We start from the raw sequence: 23952 nt of genomic DNA on the forward strand, positions 1-23952 counted from the left end.
GTAAGAGTGGGCATCCTTGTCCACATAACTTCTGCCCAGTATGTAACAGCCAATATAAATGATCGTGTTAATTTATTTCAATTAGTTGATCTGTCCACAAAAATAGAAATATGGATAGATAGAGATAGAGCTATTATTATATAACTCTAAAAACTTGATAAACATGGAATTTATTTTCTTTTGCATAATATTAAGGAAGACAATGTCTTAGTCCATATGTATTTCTTCTCTTTAACATAATTAATCTTGGGAAAGGGAATAATGAATATCTATTTTTATAAGAAAAAAATTGCTTTATATTTGGGTTTTAAAGTAATTTGAATTAGATATGTATAGCTCATCATTTACCCCTATATCTCAGATCTTAGATAATTTTCCACTTCTTTTGAATGAAAAGTAGCTGACTTTTAAAAATTTAAGCAGGACATTCACATGTAACTTGTTTGGTAAGTTTTGTGTAAAGAGAAAACATCTGTGTGAAAATTTCATTTTAAAATTTAGGTTCTCTTAAAATTTCCAATTCTTAGTTTCTATGCTTTTTCAGAGTCTCTTAAAATGCTCTTTCAATATTAAAAAATAAGTCAGCAGTTATATTGGTGATAAGTAAAAATATACTTATTTTCCAACCTTTTCATGTTTTTGGGTAAGAGAAAGGTGGTAATGATAATGTCAATAGCTTACATTTACCCATAAGGAAAAGATCTTGCAGTCTCCTAATAAAATGTGGAATTGTTTTGGGAATCTAACCTGGTAAACCAGGCCCTTGTCAACATATGATTTTAGAATTTAGTGGAATAATCTGTTATTTCCCCTAAATTGAAAACAATTCTAAGACATTTTGAAGTACCTTCTTGGGATTATAAATGATGTACAATGAGGACATAGGTATTTATGCAGTGACTATGCTATTACACAACATTCAATTCTATGCAAATAGAGTCTCATTCTTCATGCGGTGGATTACTAAAGTTGTGTTGATTGTCTAATTTGGGGGCTTAGTACACATATTTATCAATTTACAAACAATGTCTGGACATTGAACATTTGAAACAGGCCTATGGATTACTACAGACACCTGTATACAATCACTGGTCATTAAGGGACAATTGAAATTAGTAAAATTGAAGGAAGTCCAACAATGGGAGATGCAAAAGGAGGAGATGGCAGAGGATGGGGTAGATAGAGTCTGTCTGAGAAAAAAGGAATGGAAAGGGAAATACCCACTTTATTTAACATGGCATGGGCCTTATTTTCCCATTCTACAGACGAGGATGCTAAGGTTTGAAGAGGCTGTGATTGATAGAGTCAGGAATTTTTATGTGCAGATCTAGGAATAAAAGCCAAGTTTATCTTATTCTTAAGGTTTTTCAGAGACTTGAAGTAAAAGCCAGATCAGCTGTTGCATCCAGGCAAAATTCATTCCCTCGCCTTAGGCTCAACTAGCCTGTCCTGAATAGATAGCTGCTCTCCAGTCCTTAGCAGAGCCTGGCCTAGGGATCTGAGGCATGTGAACTCCAATGACCATGGCATGGAGATAAGGGCCTGGTGGGGAGAGGTTGAAGTTTGGGATGAAGAATGGACAAGGGAAGGGGGATTAAGAAAGAAGTTGTGTGGAAAGAGGAAATAACCCAGGAGTTGCCACTGAGTTCTAGAATATATTGTGATAAGTTCACTTCAGTGTCCCATGCAGGATACCATAGGTGTATCTCATTTCAATAAAGGCTATTAAGTTTTTCATTAATAGATACTACAGAAAGCATAGAAAATATAAAAAGGAAATGGGGGAAAAGTGTTCTTGTTTGGTCAAACAACTGCTATTAAAATTTATTGTAACTATTTCCAGGCATTTTTCTATCATATTATAAACATTATGGTATTATGATCATGAATGATATGTAATTATTTGTCCTGCTTTTGTCACATAACATTATATAACAAGCATTTCCTATCTTATTAGCATTTAATATGTGTTAATTATATTGTAATTGTACATAATTATATAAAAATTATAATTTAAATTATGCTAACTAGAAACAGTTCTATCAGATGCATACACTATAGTGTTTCTAATTTGGGGGGGGAGGTACCAGGGGTTGAATTCAGGGGCACTCTGCCACTGAGTTACATCCTCAGCCCTATTTTGTATTTTATTTAGAGACAGGGTCTCACTGAGTTGCTTAGCACCTCATTTTTTCTGAGGCTGGCTTTGAACTTGTGATCCTCCTGCCTCTGCCTCCTGAGCCACTGGGATTACAGGTGTGTGCCACCACATCCAGCTTGTTTCTAACCTTTTTGTTGAGCATTTAGTTCAGATGATCTACTATAATACACTCCACAATGGAGTAACTGGACTTTAGAATTTTTGAGGACCTCAGACAGTTGGGGCAACTGAAATCTCACTTACACAGACCTTCTTAGAGTAGTACCTGTTTCTGAACTTGAACCTCATGCTTGGCATCCCAAAATTCAGTTTTTTCAGTACCAGGCATGATTAATTCTTACAAATTATGTTGTAGTTAATTGAAACTAATTTATAAATGTAATTAGAAATACCAGAAGTCAGGCACATACGTTATGATCTCACCATTATGAAATCTTTAAAAAGTTTTAAAAGTTTTTAGCTATTAAAAATTTCATTTCATCATGTAATTTGAGAAAAGAGGGTTACCAGAGACTAAGGAGAATAAAGGAGGGAAAGATGGAGAAAGGTTGATACTTGGGTACTAAATCGAAGTTAAATAGGAGAAATAAGCTCTGGTATTCTGTTGTGCAGTAGAGTAACTACAGATAATGATAATGTGTATTTCAGAAAAGCTAGAAGAAAAGGTACTGTGTGTATTCACAACAAATGATAAATATATAAATATTTAGGCTATATACTTAGCCCCTTATTTGAACATTACGAAACGTATACATTTAGTGAAACATCATTTGGTGCCCCGTAAATATCTATAATTTTATGTATACATATAAAGATATAGATAAAGAAAGTAGAAGTACCACATGGAGAGTATGGAAGTCATTAGTACTATTTGCCAAATATTTCTGCTCTTTATAAACCTCCCAGATACACTGTAGAATTGTTCTTCCTGCTTCCTGAGGTTGAATGGGGCATGTGTCCAGTTCTGATGAGGAATTGTGTTTGGAAGTGAATATTGATTTGCAAGAGGAAACTCTCTTGAGTTTTCTTCACCTCTCAGAGACTGGTAATGTTTGAGAGGGTGGCTGCTCCAACATCCCACAATGAACATGAGAACAAGGAATCCAATGTTATCATTGTAAGTCACAAAGATTTGGAATTTGATTGTTACTACACCATGCCCCAGCCCATCCTGACTGCAACAGAGGAGATATTAACATTAGCATGCCCAACATATTTTATCTCTGTAAAGAGAAATCAACTGAAGTTAAAATATTTGCTATCAGGAATTAATCAGAATAAAAGAAACAAATTCTATTTTTCAACTGTTTCACAGCCTTTGATTAAGTGAACAGTAAGGTTTAAGGTGAATTATGACTTTCTCCTCCCAGATAAGATAGTCCAGGCTGGGCAATGTCAATGTTCACTTCCGAGTCTCCTTTCTGCACCTTTATTGATGATCAAGCCAACTTCTGATGGTCACAGTCTTTCTTTGATGCTTTCATTTTAAGCCACACCATATGCTAATTAACAAATGAACAATTTAGAATTGAATGAAATAAAATGGAAAAGACCAGCTTCCTCTCCTTCCTACCAGTGTGCTCCTAACAAGTTCGAAGTTCGGAGGATAACCTCCAGGTATTTTCCCTGTGGTTCTAAGTACAAATGGAATCCCACTCTTCATATTCCTCTGTGCTCTGCTTTTTTCATTTAGTCAGTGCATGGGGATCTACCTGTTTCTTTTTAATGACAGTGGAGTTCTCTGTTTCAAATATTTACGATCCTTTATTTACCTAGCTTCCTAATGATATACAGTTTTGGAACTTTTTTTATTGTTATTTCATTTTGGTTTTGCTTTTCCAGTCTTTTGCTATTGTTAGTAATGCTCCAATGAACAGCCTTATAAAATATATCTTTTTTGCATACTTGTGTGAGTTCATTCAGAAGGAAAATCCCAGAATTTAAATTATTGGTCGAAGGGATTTGTAGTTTAAGAATACCAATAAATATCTGTAATTCCCTTCCCAAAGATCAAATCAATTTACATCCCTGCCAACACAGAATGAAAGTTCTTGTCTTTTCCCACTCTCAAGGATGAGGCTTCATGAAACTTGTCAAAAAAAATCTCTGACATTATACTCATGAAATACAACATGACTTTGTTGATTAAAAGCCCATGTCCTTAATTATAGGTGGGTTTGTACTTGTTCTTTCTTCATATATGATAATGGCTTTGGTCAAGTAGGGTGAGACCTGGGTAGCATTCTTTCTCGTTCATTTGTGCTGATTGTATTTATTTGGATCTTAAAGAATAACCCCATTTTGAAGCCTTGAGGGAGCATCTCATTGTCACCCCTCATTTACTGAATAAGCAGAGCTCACAGCGTTTCTAAGACCTTGATATAAATATTGCAGCTGGGGCTTTTTACAATGACGTACTCAAGGCAGATGGACTGGGAACTGGCCAGCCCTTGAACCTCTCAGTTAATTGATGTGACATATTCTTTCATTGCAGCAATTCAGTTTTGTGTCCTTGCCCACTGATGTGCTGGAAATTGAGGTGAAAGACAAGTTTGCCAAGAGCCGCCCCATCATCAAGCGCTTTTTGGGAAAGCTGTCGATGCCTGTCCAGAGACTCCTGGAGAGACACGCCATAGGGTAAACCTGTGACTGGGATCTCATATCACTAGGCTTCAGCCAGTAGGCCATGCCCCACAACACCTGTAAGCTGCAATAATAGAGTCTTATGGAGAGTTAAATTATAACAGAGTTATGTTTCCTTGGCCTCTCCCCTTAATTTTAATGCCTTAGCCACAACATTCAATTAAACAAATCCTTCCCTTTCCTTTATTTGTGTGTGACTGGTTATATGTGCAAGACAATACAGAAGTCTAAGGTAATAACTAAAATAAACCATCAATGAAGCACTTTTCTATAAAGGTAGAAATGGAAGTTTGTTTTACTATAAAGAATATCATTTCACTTATTTACTCTCTTGTATGTAGGATTTAATCATATGTGATATTTCCATAGCAAGGTGAAATGCAAAATTACTTGGACAGAGTTTCTCAAGAGATGCTAGTGTTTACAGAAAATGCTAGATAGAACAGATGAAATTTTGAAAACATGCATTCTCATGGAATACCAGCAATTATGTTGTTTGCAAAATCAAATTGTATATGAGAATGTCTCTGAGTTTTGGACCTTTTACTCTTGTGTCCACTCATAGTTCTTACTAAAGTGAACTATGGCCAAATGTATAATATGTATAATATGTATGTATAATATGTATTTCCTTGGGTAACAGCAACTAAGTATAACTCTGGCTATAAACATATGCTTTCATACAATATAACCCTCACAATAGTATCAAAGGATGAGAAAAATTATGCAGAATAGTCACCTGTCTTAATTTAAAGTTCTTTTGATTTTCAGAAAGACTTTGGCACCACTAATTATTACCAGAAGGATATTTAATTGAAACCTTCTAGCACATGTGCGGCTGTGTGTACAGAGACATGCCACTGCCTCACAAACCGAAGGGATTTGACTTTACAGAGCCCGCCCAGCAGTGTTTGCACTTCATGGTTGCGAGGATCATGCAAACAAAAAGTCTACGTAAAGAACCTAACACAGTCACTGGCACATAGTAGGAACTCAAAAGGGAATGGTATTCCTTGTGCTCTTCATTATTCCATTTAATCCTCAGAACACTTCTGTGACTTGGGCATTATCACTGTTCCTCCAATGTGAAGAAATGAGGCTTAGAACAGATAACTAATTACCTAAGCATATGGCTAGTGAGTGGCAGAGATGCAGCCAGGGTCAAACACACACGTGCCTCTCTCCAAAAACCAAGTATGCCCAGCCCCCGACAAAAGGCTCCTTGCAGGATTCCTGGGACTGATTCAGTTTATCATTGGTCACACTTTTCATTTCTTTCCTTCTCTGGTCTACTGTCTGCTCTCACCCTGTTATCACTATGCCAGGGGCAGGATGAAGGACAAACAGAGGAGCTGAGTAGGGGTCTTTCAACCAGAGCACTGAGCACATTGCTGCCTACCATGTATTAGATATTCAGTTAGTACCTGTTGAACTGAACCTACCACTACAGGTGCAGAGGGAACCTACCTGCTCTTCCATGTTGAGTACTTTTCATAAGTCAGAGTGTGGCTCATTTCTTCTTGTCATGCCCCTCTCCCAGCCTCCTACTATGGAAAGGTACCAAGTGGTGAAAACAAGAAAAGGGTCTCCCCTGAGCAAAGTTAGTTCCATTTTCCTAGTGTCCTTATCAAATAGGGAAAAGGAGAAGCACAGATGCGTGTAACTGAGCTTAATCCCTCTCTAAAAGGAAGCAAGCCATGGAGGTGCTCTCTTCTCCCCAATTCTGATGGGATAACACACCACGCCCCTGGTGGCCAGGGAAAGCAGCTTTTCCTCCAAGACCTGCCACTTCCCACTGCCCCTTGAGGCCACCTCACCGTGCTGCCAATGCTGGAGATGTCCCAATGTAGGCAGGAACAGGGCATTGGAGTGATGGCCATGAAAGCAGTAGTCATTTGGCCTGGACCATGGCAGAACCCAGAGCACACACGTAGCAGAAGCAAATCCACCTCCCACCACAGCTCCCCTCTGCCCTCAGAAAATACTCTGCCCAAAAAGTCTCCTGAATCCATTGCTTTAGAAAATGCTTTCTCTACCTGCACTGCTGTATTTGAGCCTTTCCATTTTAGGCATGAGCATGACACACACACACACACACACACACACACACACACACACACACACATTTCCCACCCTCCCTCCTTTCCTTTACCTGCAACATGCTAGCCTTCAGCTGGCTCTTGACCTCTAATCTTGACCATCTTATCTTCATTTTAGAAGTGTCACCTTGAGCCATTTTTAGTCATGCCCCTCACACACACTGGATATAAGCTATTTTAAAACAGAGACTATCTAGTACCTTCTTTGTGTCAACTTCAGCACTTTGTACATGGCAGGGACTCAAAAAATATTTGTTGATTGAGTGTTAGAAAATAAAAGGGAAAAAAGCTTAGAAAATGAATGCAAAGCATTAAAAAATAATTTCTATGATTATCTTTAGGTCTCCTCTGATTTCAACTTGAGTTTGGGGTTGAAAATTTCTTTCTTATGGTCAAAGTCTACTTCACCAAGGCTCTCTCTAAATAGACAAAATTTTGTGGCTTATCCTATTTTTCCTACATATAATGCTTTACTTAAATGGATTTCTGACACTAGACATTAAACCATAGCTAATTAAAGATAATATTAAGTTAGTGGATAATTGAAATATATTTTGTTTGTTTCATAATGTCAGTGTTTTTAGAAGGAAACACTGAAACACTACCAGTCCATGATTTATCCTTTTATATGAATATCACAAATTAATAAACAGAATGAATATTGAATAACAATTGGTTTGGGAACATGCCTTTATTATCATTGGGCACACTGCATTTGTTAATTCCTGGAATACTAAAAGCTAGTCATTATTCCTATTTCCACCAAGATGGAGGCAATTTACTCTGCTAAAGCAAAATTGTTAATGGAAATATAACAGCAAAGCTTCAGGTTGGTTCCCCTGAATAGCCTCCATTTTAGTAATTAAGAAATTGCTTTGAGTGGGTAGATAGGATGGGACCTGAGTCCAGGTTGGAGCCTCAAGTCTTTCTATGTAAGGGCCCTATAATTGGTGTAACTGGAAGTCACAAGATAGGGAATACAGCTCTCAAGTCTTGTTCTGCTCCATCCAGTAGCATGTGACTTACCATGGACTGTTCCATAACCATGATGACATCCTCTCTTATATATTACATATAACTCCAAAACATGCATGTTCTGGTACTAGCCATTATTAAGGATATATTGTAAAATGCTGAACAGTAAAAGCAAGCAAAGGACACCCATGTCTTTTTGTCTTCTCTCTCTCTCTCCCTCTCTCTCTCTCTCTCTCTCTCTCTCTCTCTCTCTCTCTCTCTCTCCTCTCTCTCTCCCTCTCCCTCTCCCTCTCCCTCTCCTTCTCCTTCTCCTTCTCCCTCTTCTCCTTTCTCTCTCCTCTACTCTAGAAAACAAGTTGGAAAACTTTTCCTGCAAAGGGCTAAGTAGTAAATATTTTTAAGTTTTGCAGACCAGCTAGTCTCTGTCTAAATTGCTTAACTCTTCCTCTTTAACATGAAAATAGCCACAGACAATATGTAAGCTAATAAGCATGATTCTGTTCCAATAAAACTTTATTTATGGTTTTATTGGAACAGAAGCGGCACATGCCTGCCACTGTGACCCATCCCAGTGACTCAGGAGGCTGAGGCAGGAGGATTGCAAATTCAAACCCAGCCTCAGTAACTTAGCAAGGACCTAAGCAAAGTAGCCAGACCTTGTCTCAAAATAAAACATAAGAGGGCTGAGGATGTAGTCCAGTAGTTAAATATCCCTGGGTTGAATTCCTGGTATCAAAAGGAGGAAAAAAAGCCTTTTTTATGGACACTTAAATTTGTATTTCATATAATTTTCACATGCCACAAAATAGTAATTTTCTTTAGTTTTTTCCCCGACCATTTAAAAATATTAAAAGTCACAGCCATACAAAAGCAGTAGGTAGACCAAATCATAGACTGTAATTTGCTAACTTCTGCTTCAGAATATTTGAGCAGAATTTCCTTGCAGTTGAGCATATGTGGGTTCCCAATTTTACTTTAGGATCATCTCTATGTATCTGGACGAATAGATCACCTCCACTCGTGAGGGCTTCTGTGGGCTTGCCATCTCACTTGCTGGCACAGAAAGCACACCATATGGTCTTTAAGAAGAGAGTATTGACCAGCTCTGTGATGGTGCTTATTTCCTTCTAGGGATAGAGTGGTCAGCTACACACTTGGCCGCAGGCTTCCAACAGATCATGTGAGTGGACAGCTGCAATTCCGATTTGAGATCACTTCCTCCATCCACCCAGGTATTTTCAGCATGAACTTCATGTCTTGTCCTAGGCTAGTGTCCTAGTGTGGTTCCTTTCTCTAAAACACAATAACCATGGTTCTTTCCAGACATGTCCTAGGTTTTGTGGTTCTCTATCCTCTCCATTTGAGGCCCAGAACCCAGTGATCTCTTCTGGAAGCCAGGTTGCTGTCCCTTTGGTTGAGAGGCTCCTCTTCATTCTGGTGACCCAAAGGTAGAGGGTTACACAGCGGAATGGGGGTTAACAATGTGGCCAACATGAATATGGAGCCATTCCTTGTTATTTTACTGTCAGCACCCACGTAGGTCGTGCTTAAGAGATGTTTAGAAATTGATACGAGTGAGTGGATGAATAAAGGTAAAACATATCTTTCTACCTAGTAACTATATATTGACTGGCCAGTAGCTGAAGTATGCTTTATTGTTGAAGAACTATGATTATATAACTGACTTTCATAATATCACAGGGAAAATAAAAAATATAAACAGAAGAATTTAGAAACATCAAGTGTTCGATTTTTTAATTCCAAAACATATTTCTAAATAAGAATAGTTAGATGCTTCAGAATTTCACTTTTGCTCTTTCCTCATATCTCCCATACAATGTGAAAATTACACTAAGAAATTACTTAGACCACAATAATGAGTTGCTATTGAAACTAATGAAGCCTGAATCTGGAGTTTGTCACTATTCACTCACTAAATCAGGTTGCACTTTTCTTTTTTAATTTGTTTGAATTGCACTTTTCTATATGCCCAATATACAACTCAGATTATAAAAAAAACACCTTGACTGTTTTATCCTGTCAAATTCAGCCTTTTCGACTCTGAGAATAAAAATGACTCTTCCTTTACTGAAGCCATAAAGATAGCTTTACCTCAACAGAAAGATTGTTGTCTTTCAACTAGTGATCTGCACTAGTTCATTTGAAGTAGAAATATTCACATCTTTTAGGGACCCAATGGAGCAGCTGGGAAAGGTAGTTAAACATACAAAAACAGTAGGTAGACCAAATCATAATAGTTGCTACTCTTGGAATGGCTGCTTGATATGGAGATCTTGTTTATTTTTCTACTGCAGTAAAAGTCAAATGATGTGATTGCTCCCATCTGTCATCCAGCCCTATTCTCTCTAGTTGCCTAAGAACTTAGCTTATCCATTCTGGCACCCCACAGGACCCATCCATAGGAAACATTAACAAACTAGTGCAATTAACTTTGCCAGGGATCAACAAGGAACTACAAACACCACCACTATCCCCATTTCTAGAAATCATTCCAAGTAGCAAACATTTTTGAGCACCTACTATGTGCCCAGAACTGGGGTAGTGTTGGGTATATTAATCAAAAATCAATTAATTTGTTAATTAAATTCCTTGAAACAGAATTCTAAAATATATCCACAATTGCAAATTGTCATGAACATAATTAGAACTCATTCTTAATAGAATTTTTCAGCAGAGCTCTGGCCATTGAGAAACCCTCACCAACCCCTACATTCAATATCCTAATGTAGAAATCCCTTAGCATAAGACTTACATGTGTTGCACAATATACTAACACCACAATGCTCTTTTCTGGAAAGAATGACATTTTTCTTCTTGCCGCAGATGATGAGGAGATTTCCCTGAGTACTGAGCATGAGTCAGCAGAAATTCAGGACAGCCTCATGAACAACCTGGTTGAAAGCAACTGTGTGGAGCCTCCAAATGATGCTCCAGAGCCCTGTGAGAGCTTGAGGCTAGAGCCAACCAACGAGGACACTGCAGTGGACAGTTCAGGACACCAGAGCCTGGAGCATGCCAGGCCAGTTGAGGAAGGGGCAGGTGCCACTGAGGCAGGAGATGATGGCAGGATCTCTGAGGGACCTGAAGGGGTTGGGGAGCTTCTGGCCCTAGGACAACAGGACCCCGAGTCTGCCCTGAGTGCAGAAGAACTAGCCGAGAGGCTCGACCTGGATGAACAGGTACCACCATCGCTACTTCTGGAAGATGGTGAGGCTTCAGCCAACAAGAATGAACCGGTGGAGGAGGAGGCAGCACCAGAGAGCCGGGCCAGGGGGGAGGAGGAAGAGAAAGGCCAGGGTGAAGAGGATGAGGAGGGGGATGTGCCTACCCTGGAGCAGGGAGAGGGCAGACTGCAGCTGCGAGCCTCGGTGAAGAGAAAAAGCAGACCATGCTCTTTGCCTGTGTCCGAGCTGGAGACGGTGATCGCGTCGGCCTGCGGGGACCCCGAGACCCCGCGGACACACTACATTCGCATCCATAACCTGCTCCACAGCATGCCGTCGGCCCAGAGTGGGAGCGCAGCAGAGGAAGAGGACGGGGCGGAAGAGGAGTCAACCCTCAAGGATTCCTCCGAGAAGGATGGGTTCAGCGAGGTGGACACAGTAGCGGCCGATCCGCCGGCCCTGGAAGAGGATGGAGAAGAGTTCGAGGGTGCCACTCCGGGTATGGCACCCCCTGGCCACCTTGGGGGCCACTTCCGTAGTTTGACAAATGGCGCGGGTCCTGAAGGTGACACGCATCCCAGCACTGGGAGTGAGAGCGACTCCAGCCCCCGGCAAGGCGGGGACCACAGCTGCGAGGGCTGTGACGCGTCGTGCTGCAGCCCCTCCTGCTACAGCTCCTCGTGCTACAGCACGTCCTGCTACAGCAGCTCCTGCTACAGCGCCTCCTGCTACAGCCCCTCCTGCTACAACGGCAACAACCGGTTCGCCAGCCACACGCGCTTCTCCTCCGTGGACAGCGCCAAGATCTCCGAGAGCACCGTCTTCTCGTCGCAAGACGACGAGGAAGAGGAGAACAGCGCGTTCGAGTCGGTGCCTGACTCTGTACAGAGCCCGGAGCTGGACCCGGAGTCGACCAATGGTGCTGGGCCATGGCAGGACGAGCTGGCTGCCCCTGGTGGGAACGTGACAAGAACCGCTGAAGGTCTGGAGTCCCCCATGGCAGGTCCAAGCAATCGGAGAGAAGGTTAGACCTCAAACCTGATCAGAGTAAGAATAGGACCACCAGGGGCACAGGTCTCATCCATACGGTTTTTAAAAACAAGAGAGGAGGCACCAGTCCCAAATAGGGTTGCTGGGGCAATGTATGTCTGTCTTGTATTTATATGTGTGTATGTGCAGAGGTGTATGAGCATAAGTGCCTACCAATAGCTGACGGTGCACCATGTCTCAGATACACACCAAGAAATACAACTAGGTGAATGTGAGCGTGCACTTGTTTGTGTGCTTCTGTTTTAACTAATCACCAGAACGGATTGGTGTAAGTTATCTTTCTAGTCTTGACATCAACACAAAGTGCCAAGACTAATAACAGGTGACAGTGAATAATGTCTAAAGTAAATGATGGCTTCCTAAAACACACTGAAGATTAGCAGTAATGTTAATTTTAGTTGAAGAATACAGATTTTATCTCTGTTTTAGAATTTAACTAGTCCCGTGTATATGGATAATCTATATATGTTTGTCATTATTTCTGTCTGCTCAATTCTTGTCATAATTGTTGGTTTTGTTGGTTTTGTTAGTTTTGTTGCTGTCATTGTTGGCTACTTTGGTTAATTGAAGCGAAAAATAATGTGAATGTGTAAATCACTTTGTCTCAAATAAGATTTTAATCCAGGAGTTGCCACTTTTAGTTTTAAAAATGTATTCTATGTTTTAACCAAAGACGTTCCTTCTTACTCATGCCTGTGGCATCAAATATTAATTTGCATTTCCTTACCCAGGACTGTGAACCATCTTCCAGTCAAGTGATAGTGGCATGGGGGTGGGGAGGAATTGAGAAGTCACATAATAATATGAAATAATTTAGTTATTTTAAAAGAGCCAAATATAGATTTTGTTATTTTGCTGTTCTGCTGTTTAAATTAGCCTCCAAATAAGGTGGTGGTATTCACTCTAGATTGTAAGCTCATCAAGGGCCAGAAATGTCTTCTCTATGTTTAAATCCTCAGCCTCTAAACAATGCTTGCTGCCTACAAATTTTTTGAAAAGGAACTAAAATGAGCATAAAAATAATCTTAAGTATTCATCAGTGCCCAATTCTACATTTTAGAGAAGGAGATAGTGAGGAAAAGTGCCACAAATTGATAAGGAGAACAAGAAAATTGTTGGGGGGGGGGGAACACAGGGAGGCAAGAAAAGCCATAGGACACACACAATATGGAAAGGTCCCCATGAGGAGAGAAAATGGGATGGAAATTTCCTTTGGGGGTCTATCCTCACTCTACACTGGGCTTCACAGAGCTCAAAGAAAGGGCTTCAATAAAAAAAAAAACAACACACTATTGCCCCCATGACTTCTAAGACTGCTTGAAAACTATAGAAAGTACATTTGATTAGCAAAGTAGACTTAAGAGAACACATGCCCACATCAGTGAGTTGGTGGCAAATCTGGGAGGGACATCATTTTAGAACGCTGATCAGTTTGATGTGAGTCTGAAGTTACACTTATACGAACTAGTATTATTTATCTAATTTTTAGCTCTTGTTCCTCTATTTAAAAAAAAACTTTTCTTAAGGCTCAACTTAAAATAATTTTGAAAAGCTATCATCAGATGAATGAAAGAAGCAAGATAACATTGTGGTCATGAGCTCAAGCCCTGGAGGTTTGATTTATATTCAGTCCTATCATTTCCTCACAAAGTGACCTAACTGCTCTCACTCTCTCTCTGTGTGTGCCTCAGTTTCCTTGTATGTCAAACAGATATACTTGTAGAATTCACCTCAAAGTTTATCGGAAGAATTAAATGAGGTGATACTGTAAAGGGCTTTGCCTCTCATCAAGCAAGAGTTCTTCTGGGCAGATAAACAGTGAGGCTAACTTTTAAAAGTCATATAATAAAATATCCAAAACAATCCTTTGAACTTATATTTCTTGCAACCATGTGTTTTTAGGAAAATTCTCACATCATTAGGTGGAAATCACTTTGTTTTAAATAATATTTGGGGTGGGCAGCCCATCTTTTTTTCTACAGTTTAGTCATTATTTACAAACAAAAGAGAATTTTAAAAGACCTCATATATTGTCAACAGGGAAATAGGTTTCCTCCTCTGATGTTTGACCAGGTCTGAACACTCGCTTTGTATTTGAGGCAGGGTGATTATGTTGTGCTGGGTCCTGGTACGGAACAGAACTGCTTGCTTCTTTTGTGCACTCCATCTATTCAACCAGCTGACATGTGTCAATCACATCATTGCATTTGCTTGGGGTTCACAAGCAGGTGGGGTCAGCTCCATTAACCTCAGGCAAGTGACAATATATTATATTTCCACTAGCTTGGAGGAGTAATTAACCTGTTTGGTTGAATTAATTACAATTACAATGAGGTAAGTTTGTTGGTTTTTTTTAAAAGGAATTAAATGAAAAATACAGCAGCTGATGACATAACAACTATACCATTGGGTTTTATTTTTTATTTCTGACACTAAACACATAAAAAAACCAACTATGAGAATAGTATCCACTTAAACACAGAACCCCTGTTTGAAACAATGAGCTGTGTGCTAGTATGAGGGGCACCTTCCTTGACTTCCTTTCGAATTTTCAAGGAATCAAAGGATTTGAGTAATATATTAGAGTTTGCACTAGGAATAATGTTATATTTTTAACATTTAAAAGGGCCTTTTGTTCCTGAATATATCTTTATTTTTGTTTGCCAGTTACCTCTAAGAATAACACCAATTCCCTTCCTAATTAATTTATTTTTAAAAAATTTTTGATTGGCTCTGTAGAATTAGAGAAGAAATAATCGTCTTTCCACATATGGACATTCTGAGAAATGTTCAACATTTGAGATCCCACAAAAATTTCTCTCAACCAACATTTTTCAGTTTCTCTCCCTTTGGATCCAACAGATCAATAGGACACTTGCTATGTGCATCCAATATGGAGGGCAGAGGAAGGAAAAGGTCTGAACCTTGTCCTCTGGTCACAAGAGTGTGAGCATGCTGGGGAGGAAACCAGTGTAGAGTTTGATGGAGATTGACTAGTGTCCTGATCAAGAGCAATCAGCTGATACCATGGACCTCCATCCACATGGCCACTCCACACACCTAAGGACATCCTAAAACAGGAACACCGTTCTTATACATTGTTCAGTTCATTATAAATGTGAAACTGACAACAGTATAAGCTTTGTCTATAATAATCTGAGGCATGCATTCTGTGGATGTGTTTATCTCTAAAATTTCTCTGTCTTTCTTCTTCCTTCTATCCCACTTCTGTGTTTCAAACTTTCCTGTTTCAGTCTTCCTGCTTTTTATCTATTTCCTTTGTCTCTTGTCTTTTCCTTTTTTCAGAGCACCATGACTTATCTGATTCCACCTCCAAATCATCTGGAAGAGTCATGAATTCCCATAGAACCTTGGGCTTGCCACTTTATCCCCTATTTTCCCTACTACAGGAATTGACATTCTTGACCTATCAGCTACTTGACCCATCTTGGAAAGGCACCATCTCAGAGTCTCACCCTCCACCCCCAAAATCTTAAAAATAGCCTCTCAGCAGCCCTCTTATGATACTGATCCATATGATAAGGTATAATTTTGCACAAGCCCACCAAGTTTTTAATGGTACTTTATAAATGCTATACTTCCCTTAAACAGGCCTGTTTCCTTTACTGGATTATCAGGCTCTGATAATTTTCTTTTGTGTTCTTTTCTGATGCCACCTTCCCATCAAGAAAATTCAAGAGGTTACAAATCAGATTCCAGTCCTATATATTGGTCTATAGATCATTAGTCATGAGGTGTTTGGACAATAACAACTTCTTCTTCTTCTTCTTCTTCTTCTTCTTCTTCTTCTTCTTCTTCTTCTTCTTCTTCTTCTTCTTTTAATAATTCCCTTTATCACGAATGACTGTGAATGTATCAAACTGACAAAAAATAGATTGCCCACTCTATTTGTTGTTTCTTGTAATTTGTTTTACAGTCATTTATGACATTACCAGAGCAATGAATGAATCTGAATGTCTTGACTATCTTGTCCATAGGTGAATGTCCTATACTCCATAATTCCCAGCCAGTAAGCCAGCTTCCTTCCTTGAGGCCTGAACATCATCACTACCCAACAATCGATGAGCCTCTTCCACCAAGTAAGCTCTAGTTTTTAAAATCTATGTCTTAACTCTTCCTCTCAAGTTTGAACAGGTCAGTATGAATTTGTTTGTAAACATCAAAACTCTTCCCCAACTCCATACCTTACACTGTCATCAAAAAACAATATGGCATCTACTGAAAACCTGGTTGGGTTTTGGGGGATTTTTGTTGTTGTTGTTGTTGTCTATTTATTTTTTTTACTAGTTGTTTCAGCACATGATCTTGAAGACATAACCAAATGTTTTCAATGTCCCTCAGTTCCTGAAATGAAGAACATTTTTTTTACAAGATCTAACTAGTCTTTGCAAATTGTTCATAACCCTTAAGTCCCAAATTTACTATTTTATATTAAAATTTTGCAGTTCCAAATAGAATAGTTTTACCAATGCCATGGGATCTGTTATCCACAATTATTTCTCTTTTTTTATTTGTTTTAATTAGTTACACATGACAGTACAATGACCTTGACATACATTTGAATCACATGGGATACAATATCTCATTTTTCTGAGTATACAAGTTGCAGAATCACATTGGTCATGCATTCACATATATGCATACAGTAATAATAATGTCTGTTTCATCCATAAGTATTTCTATATAATAAAAAAACTTCAAATTGTAGGGCCCATGAACTTTCATTTTTCATTCTTTAACTTTCATCAATAGGTAATAGCTCCCAACTTCTTCTGTGGTTTTTAGGGGTTGCCAGATATAAAAATATCATCTTTAGGATAAATTTGAATATAATTTTATCCTAATAACTGTAGTGTGTAATTGATAAATATCTAACTAGTCATCTAAACTTAGGAAATTCACTTAATCTCTGATACTCAGGCTTTTATTTGTAAAATAAAGCTTTAATGTCCTCATCTGCTGAAGGCTAAGTTTGGACGAGGTAGTCTCTAGATATCATTTCAGCTCTAACCTTATAACACTCCATTTAATAAATTTATGAGAAGGAACTGACACCCCACACATTATAAATTCACTTATTTTTATACATTCATGAATTCTAGAACCTATCTATTTTGGTTTAGGATTTTTTTTCTCATGCAAAGATAACCTTTAAGAGTTGATAGATTTTACAACTGCAAAATTTTTTCAGGATGCAAGATACCTAGTTTCTTTGAGTTCTTTTGCCTGTGCTTACATGAAACAATTCCCATTTCAAAAGGAGACATACCTATTTCTTCATTCATCTGTTCTTGATAATGTGATGTATTTTGTACAAACACTACTTTTCCCCCATCAAATTGTGTTTTATCAGTGAGAAAACAATGAACATCTTTGATATTTGCACTAACTTACAGAAGCACCATATTTGTTCTCCAAAGGTCAAATCAAACACTATCTCCTTTAACTTTTGATGCTTGATTTCTTCCTTTATTCAGGAACTGATTTATGAATAATCCATAAATAAATAGGAAAAATTCATCATTACTACAAATACTTTTATTTAGAAATTATCTGAAAAAATATCTATAACATGCTCTCTTCAGGAGGGAAACTCCCCCCATAAAAATAATCTACCAATGCATGGTGGATTAAACAGGCACCTGAAAACTATTCCATTGTAAAATATTCCTTTGCAATGATAGAGCAATTAATAAGTAGTTGTATGTGCAGATATTATAAATAATTGGCTACAAATTAATTTTAGAAGTACTTAATGTAAGCCACTTTCAATAATTAAAACAAATTTTTCCAGATGAGTTTCAATTTTTTATCGATGTAACATTGGAAAATAATAGAAAATTTGTTAGTGAATCCTACCAACTAAATTTTCTTAGATAATTTCTAACAGTACATCGATTACTTCATTCCTGGTATTCATCCATTCAATAAATACTTGTAAATACTTACTCTGTGCTAGGTACTATTTTAGGTACACAAACTGGACAAACATCTCCACCCTCTCGCACATAACAGACTAGTTTGAGAGCTAGACAATAAACAAAAAAATAATAAATAAGGAATTAGTGTAGCATTTCGATTGGTGGTGAATGCTAAGCTAAAAGCAAAAATAGTGCAGAGTAAGGAACTTATGATATTTGATGGTGGCTGGTTTGCAATTTTAGATCAAGTGGTCATGGTAGACTTCATTGAGAAGATAACACAGAAGGAGATAAAGGATTTTTCCAGGTCAATGCTGGGAAGGAAGAGCTTTGCAAGCCAACATAGTACCCACTACCAAGCTGTAGATAGAGCCCCTGATGAGTTTGACTAACAGGTGACCTGTGCACCTGAGCAGGTTGAGGAAGAGAGAAAGCAGCAGGCCCTGAGGTCAGGGTGACAGCAGGGCCAAGTCACATGGGGCTTCATAGAGCACATGAGGGCTTTGGCTTTTTTATCTGAATGAAGTGGGGACATTGCAGGGTTTTGAGCAAAAGAATAACATTGTCTGACTTAGGTTTTGAAAGGTTTTCCCTGGTTGCTTCATAGGGAATAATCATAAGTAGGAAGGATAGAAGCATGAGAGGCAACTTGAGATTACTGCAGTGACCTCGAGGAGAAATGATGGTGGCTTGGACCAGGGTGGGAGCAGTGGAGGTGGTGAGGAAGGTCAGATTCCACACATATATTTTGAAGATAGATTTAATGACAAACTGGATGTGGAAGTGAAAGAAAGATGGACTCAAAAATGACTTAAGAATTTTAGCCTCGAAGGATAGAGTTATGTACAACTGAGATGGAAAAGGAAGGCTACAGGCAGAACAGATTTGGGTACAAAAGTTCTGAAGCTTGGTTTTGATCATATTTGAGGTGTGATTTAGGTAGTGATGTCAAGAAGGCAATTGATTGTAAAATTATGAGGCTCAAGAGAAAGGTCTGGACAATAAACATAGTATTTCAATTGTGGAAAAAAAATATTTAAATGCCAAATTTGACATGTTTTGTTAGCATAACTAAAGGTAATTCATGATCAAGCTAACATTGTTCTTCAACTTCATGGAAAACATATTCAGCAGGTCCTTCCATCACAAATGAATTGACCTCACCTGCACTAGTGTAACTTGCCACAGCATTGTCAAAGGAAAGCCTTTACAATGAAGTAATTTTCAGATGTCTATTTAAGCAAACTCATGACATCACAGTGCTGGGTTCTTCAGGTCATCATGAAGCCTGAAGTTCCATAGGATTTTGTTGTTGTTGTTATAAAATATGTGAAAGCAAATTCTTCACAAACCAACACAAAAAAACACACTTGTAACGTCTAACTACACTTAGCTAATTATTTTCTGAATATTTGTAATAACATATAACTAGCACTCTACATTCCAGGTATTCAGTCTATTGACAAAAGAGCATGTCTTTCTGGCTTTCCATCCTTTTTCATGAGTGATTTGGAAATATTGAGACGTGCAGTGAGAAAATGCCATTATCACTGCTTCATTCTCTAGTTCTTTTGTTTTGTTTTGCCTTAGAGAATTTGTAAGACTGCAGCTTTGTCTGTGGTGGTCCTTCCTTTACCATGGGCTCCTGGAGGGCAGGGACCTGTGTGATTCTGCTCTGTGTCCTAGGATCTGACATAGTTCCTGGTTTCTAATCACTGCTAAAAAGGAGTTTGCTCAGTTGAATTAAATAGTGCCATGAGTTTTAAAGATTAATGCTGATTCTTTGTTAGATGACAGATCGGATTCAAGAAAAAGAACTGTCCGGTTGCTTTTTAATATTAAGTTGGGAACCACTGAAATTTCAAAATGTTTGGAGAGAGATTACATACTAAGTAACACAATTACGCATATACACAATTCTATCAACTAGTTAAAGAGCTAATGAACATTTACATCAGTTGACAGCTGGATTAACTAATCGCCAATTGTAGTCAAAGCCTCTTAGAACATATTTTTACAATCTAAATTTTCCCTTCAATTTGCCTTATAAGTTAAATCTGGTGTTTTCTGATATTTTGGATTTCATTAGGCATCATTGGCAATCCCTCAGGTCAGGCACATGCAATAATATTTCCTAACAGATATGACATGTACATATAAAGCCATAAATATGCCAAATCTATTTTTTCCATTTAAAAATTGAGAGTTGCTATGTCATTACCTGAATGATACGTTTTCAAGAATATTGTTAATATCTGACCTACTCCCAAAAGCTATGGGCTTTTCTCACTTAAGAGGCTAAATGGTTTCCCTCCCTTTGCAGTCATTTTTGCTTCTTTTTTCTTTAGCTAATACATTTTCAGCAAAATGTATCATGTTGCTGCTATTTCCACCACATTTTTATGTGTGGACTCAAAAAACTTTGCCCATTTCTGTGCATTGCTCCTGTACGTCGAGCTCAGACATGAATACATTCATTTCATCCCTTTCCCTTTTAAGGGATTTTCATGCACATCACCCCACCTCAACCCCTACATGCATTACGTAGGCTACCATGATGCTTCTGCCCTTTAATTTTGGGGTTTCCTCTGTTTTATTTGGGAAGCAAAAGAAATTTATCTTTATCTTGGGCTCCCTCTACTGGTCAGGAAGGCTTTTTAGCAACAAGAGGAATTTTCCAAGTGCCTTGTTTGTCCATAGTTGTCATTGGTTTGGTTTTGGTAAAAATATGTTTTGTAACCATAGGTATGTTGAATATACAGGGTGAATTTACAACTTAGCAAAAGGATGTTTTGAAACTCTAGTATCAAATCTTTCCATTCACCCTCTCAATAGATATAGCAGTCAGTTAAACTTGTTAAGTATTAGAAGAGGCTATCTAAAGTTGCAGGTACAATATTTTAGAGCTAAAGTTAAAACTAGTTTTAAAATAAAGGCCATTGCCACTTGTCACTGAAGCTAGTCCTCCTATGTTATATCTAGCAAGGAAAGGGTTCTCCAGCATCATAGTGTCAGCTGTCACTGGAGGACATGTCTAATCTTCTTCAACTGTCACTTGGGTAACCACAAGATTTTTTAAGAAATAAATTAATTAAATAGGCTTTCTCTTGAAAAATCATTAGAATTTTAGCATAGGTCATATTCAGGGAACCACAATTACTGTTTAAAATGGTCCATTTGTCTAAAATGGTCCAGCAGGGAACCTGAGTGTGTTAAGCTCTTTTCTAGAAGGCCTGATTCTGTGCCACTGCCCCATCAATCATGGCAGGTGCTGTGGGCAGTGTCTGGCCTTCTACAACCAACCAATGGTGAGTTCTACCTCAGAAGACTGGGAAGTAGTTATCTCTTCACGTGGGTCAGTAGTTTGTCCTTGATTTTTCTTTTTGCCTTTTCATTAAACACTAGACTGGGAAGCTCGAATTGACAGCCATGGGCGGGTCTTTTATGTGGACCATGTGAACCGTACCACCACCTGGCAGCGTCCAACAGCAGCAGCCACCCCAGACGGGATGCGGAGATCGGGGTCCATCCAGCAGATGGAGCAGCTCAACAGGCGGTTGGTGATCAGTATGCAATGAGCTCCTATAAACCTCAGTGAAAGCAGAATGGCAGCCAAATAAACTCCTCTAACACTTTGCTCAGAATGAGGAGACTGGAAAGTGATTAAGTACCTTAAAGAACCCATTGTAACAGGTACTTGACAAGCTAGATTTAGAATTTGGTAGCAGAGACAAGTGACGCTCCAGTGTCCTTTAAAGATGGGAATTCCTTAAACTTCTTACCGATTCAGGCTGGAAAATAGGTTTTGTCATTGTTATTTGTTTTGTGTCTGTCTGTTTTGGTAATACTAGGGATTGAACCAGAGGGCGTTGTACATGCTTGGCAAGTGCTCTATGGCACAACCCCAGCCCTAAAACAGAAGTTCTTAACCAAGAGTACCCTCTCTTCAGGGTATTCACCAAGGATATTAGTATTTCATGAACCCTCCAGAAATTGTATGCAAAATTATACACAAATGCACATTTTTCTGGCATACTGGTCCATATCCATCATAATATTCTTCCAAGATATTTGGCAGAACTCAAAACAGTTTAGAACATTCCAAGGATAGGTTCCATAAAAAATACTAAAAACTGCCTGCAGGAAAAATTGTCCCATAAATCACTGTTGACATTTCTACCCTGCTGTCATAATTGCTACATGCCCACCCATAAATAATAATTCTTCAAATGCCTTCATCTTAGAAAAAGAAATGTTTGAAAAAATGTTTTGAAGTCAGGCATGATGGTGTGCTCCTACATTCCTATAATCCCAGCTACTCTGGAGACTGAGGCAGGAGAAGTGTGAGTTTGAGGTCAGCCTGGGCAACATAGTGAGAACCTGTCTTTACAAAATAAAAGAATTTTTGAGAATTATTTTGTTTAAAAACTAAACCCTCACTATTGATGTCATTTTGGTTTTGATGTGCAAATGAAACCCTAGACCATGTATTGCCATACCTAAGTGAGTATAGAGCATCCTCTCTAACCTCTTGTTCTTTAGGCCAGGCTGATGGCTTCAGGATACTGTTAGTTGCCAGGGATGTAAGCTGCAGGGTAACTTCAGTTGCAAATGGCATCCATATGCATTGTGTTTATGTGTAAGTATTAAGGTAAAGAGAAAACTGAGAATGACTGGGAAAAAAACATTTAAAAAGAAGGGAGGGTGATATCTATTGACATCATATGACTTCAAAACTTAATTGTATCAGCCAGAGGGGGAATTAGACCATTTGGTGCCATTAAAAACACATGGAGGGCCCTGGGTTCGATCCTCAGCACCACATAAAAATAAAAAAATAAAAATAGAGATATTGAGTCCATCTACAACTAAAAAAAAAATATTTTAAAAAAACACATGGAGGGGTTGGGGTTGTGGCTCAACCCCAGTGTTAGAGCGCTTGCATAGCATGTGTGAGGCACTGGGTTCAATCCTCAGCACCACATAAAAATAAAAATATTGTGTCCATCCACAACTAAAAACATATTTTAAAACACACACACACACACACACACACACACACACACACGGAGGCCAGGCATGATGGTACACACCTGTAATCTGAGGTTCAGAAGGCTAAAGCTAGAGAATTGTGAGTTCAAGGCAATTTAGCAAGGCATTAAGCAACTCAGCCATATTTTGTGTCTAAACAAAATATTAAAAAGGGTTGGGGATGTGGCTCAGTGATGGAGCACCCCTGGATTCAATCCCCAGTACAAAAAAAAAAGCCACGTGGAGGCAAAAACTAGTTGAACAACTTCTCACAGCATCAGAATATTCTTTTATTGCTTGAACATTGGGAAGACATTTGCTTTCTATTTTTCCTCTTCAGTAGCTGAGTGTTTAAATCATTAATGAAAAGATTTTCATTGGCAGCACATTTCTCCACAGTCATCCCCACAGAAACAAAGCATATTACAAGGAAGATCTTGTGATACGCTAGTTTTATTAGACACAAATGCGCCAAAAATCCATGAGATGGTCCTGTCATGGTGATTGCAACAAACCTGTTGTGACAAAATGCAGGGGACACAGAAGCTCATTTTATGCCATTTCATAGGCAAAAATTAACCTTTAGGCCTGTCTTGCCAGATCAGAGGAGCTAAGAGTGTTCAGCAAACTGAGAAGGTGTCATATGCTGTTATCTACAAGAGGTTCAGTTTGAACACTAGGCAATAATCAAATCAACAATACATCAAATGATTAAATAATACAGTGCATTCAAAGCAGAAGGAAATACCTTGACCTATGGCACAAAAATCCATGAAAGTTCATGTGTTCTGATTGTATGATATAAAAATTAGACTAGAACCATCTGGAACCCAGCCTCTCGAGAAGATCTGCGCCTTTCATGTGTT

The 23952-nt window shown here is 38.6% G+C and overlaps 1 protein-coding gene across 1 annotated transcript in view; it reads left to right on the plus strand.

Annotated features, from left to right (window-relative positions):
* Positions 1–23952, plus strand: part of Hecw1 (HECT, C2 and WW domain containing E3 ubiquitin protein ligase 1) — a 287449-nt gene that overhangs the window by 155818 nt on the left and 107679 nt on the right. Inside the window, exons 7-11 of the mRNA XM_026410640.2 lie at positions 4656–4798; positions 9010–9110; positions 10723–12087; positions 16112–16213; positions 21461–21611. Coding sequence (XP_026266425.2) covers positions 4656–4798; positions 9010–9110; positions 10723–12087; positions 16112–16213; positions 21461–21611 — 1862 coding nt within the window. The remainder of the gene's footprint in view (positions 1–4655; positions 4799–9009; positions 9111–10722; positions 12088–16111; positions 16214–21460; positions 21612–23952) is intronic.

The sequence above is a fragment of the Urocitellus parryii genome, chromosome 3 (assembly GCF_045843805.1).
Source record: "Urocitellus parryii isolate mUroPar1 chromosome 3, mUroPar1.hap1, whole genome shotgun sequence".
Taxonomy (NCBI): domain Eukaryota; kingdom Metazoa; phylum Chordata; class Mammalia; order Rodentia; family Sciuridae; genus Urocitellus; species Urocitellus parryii.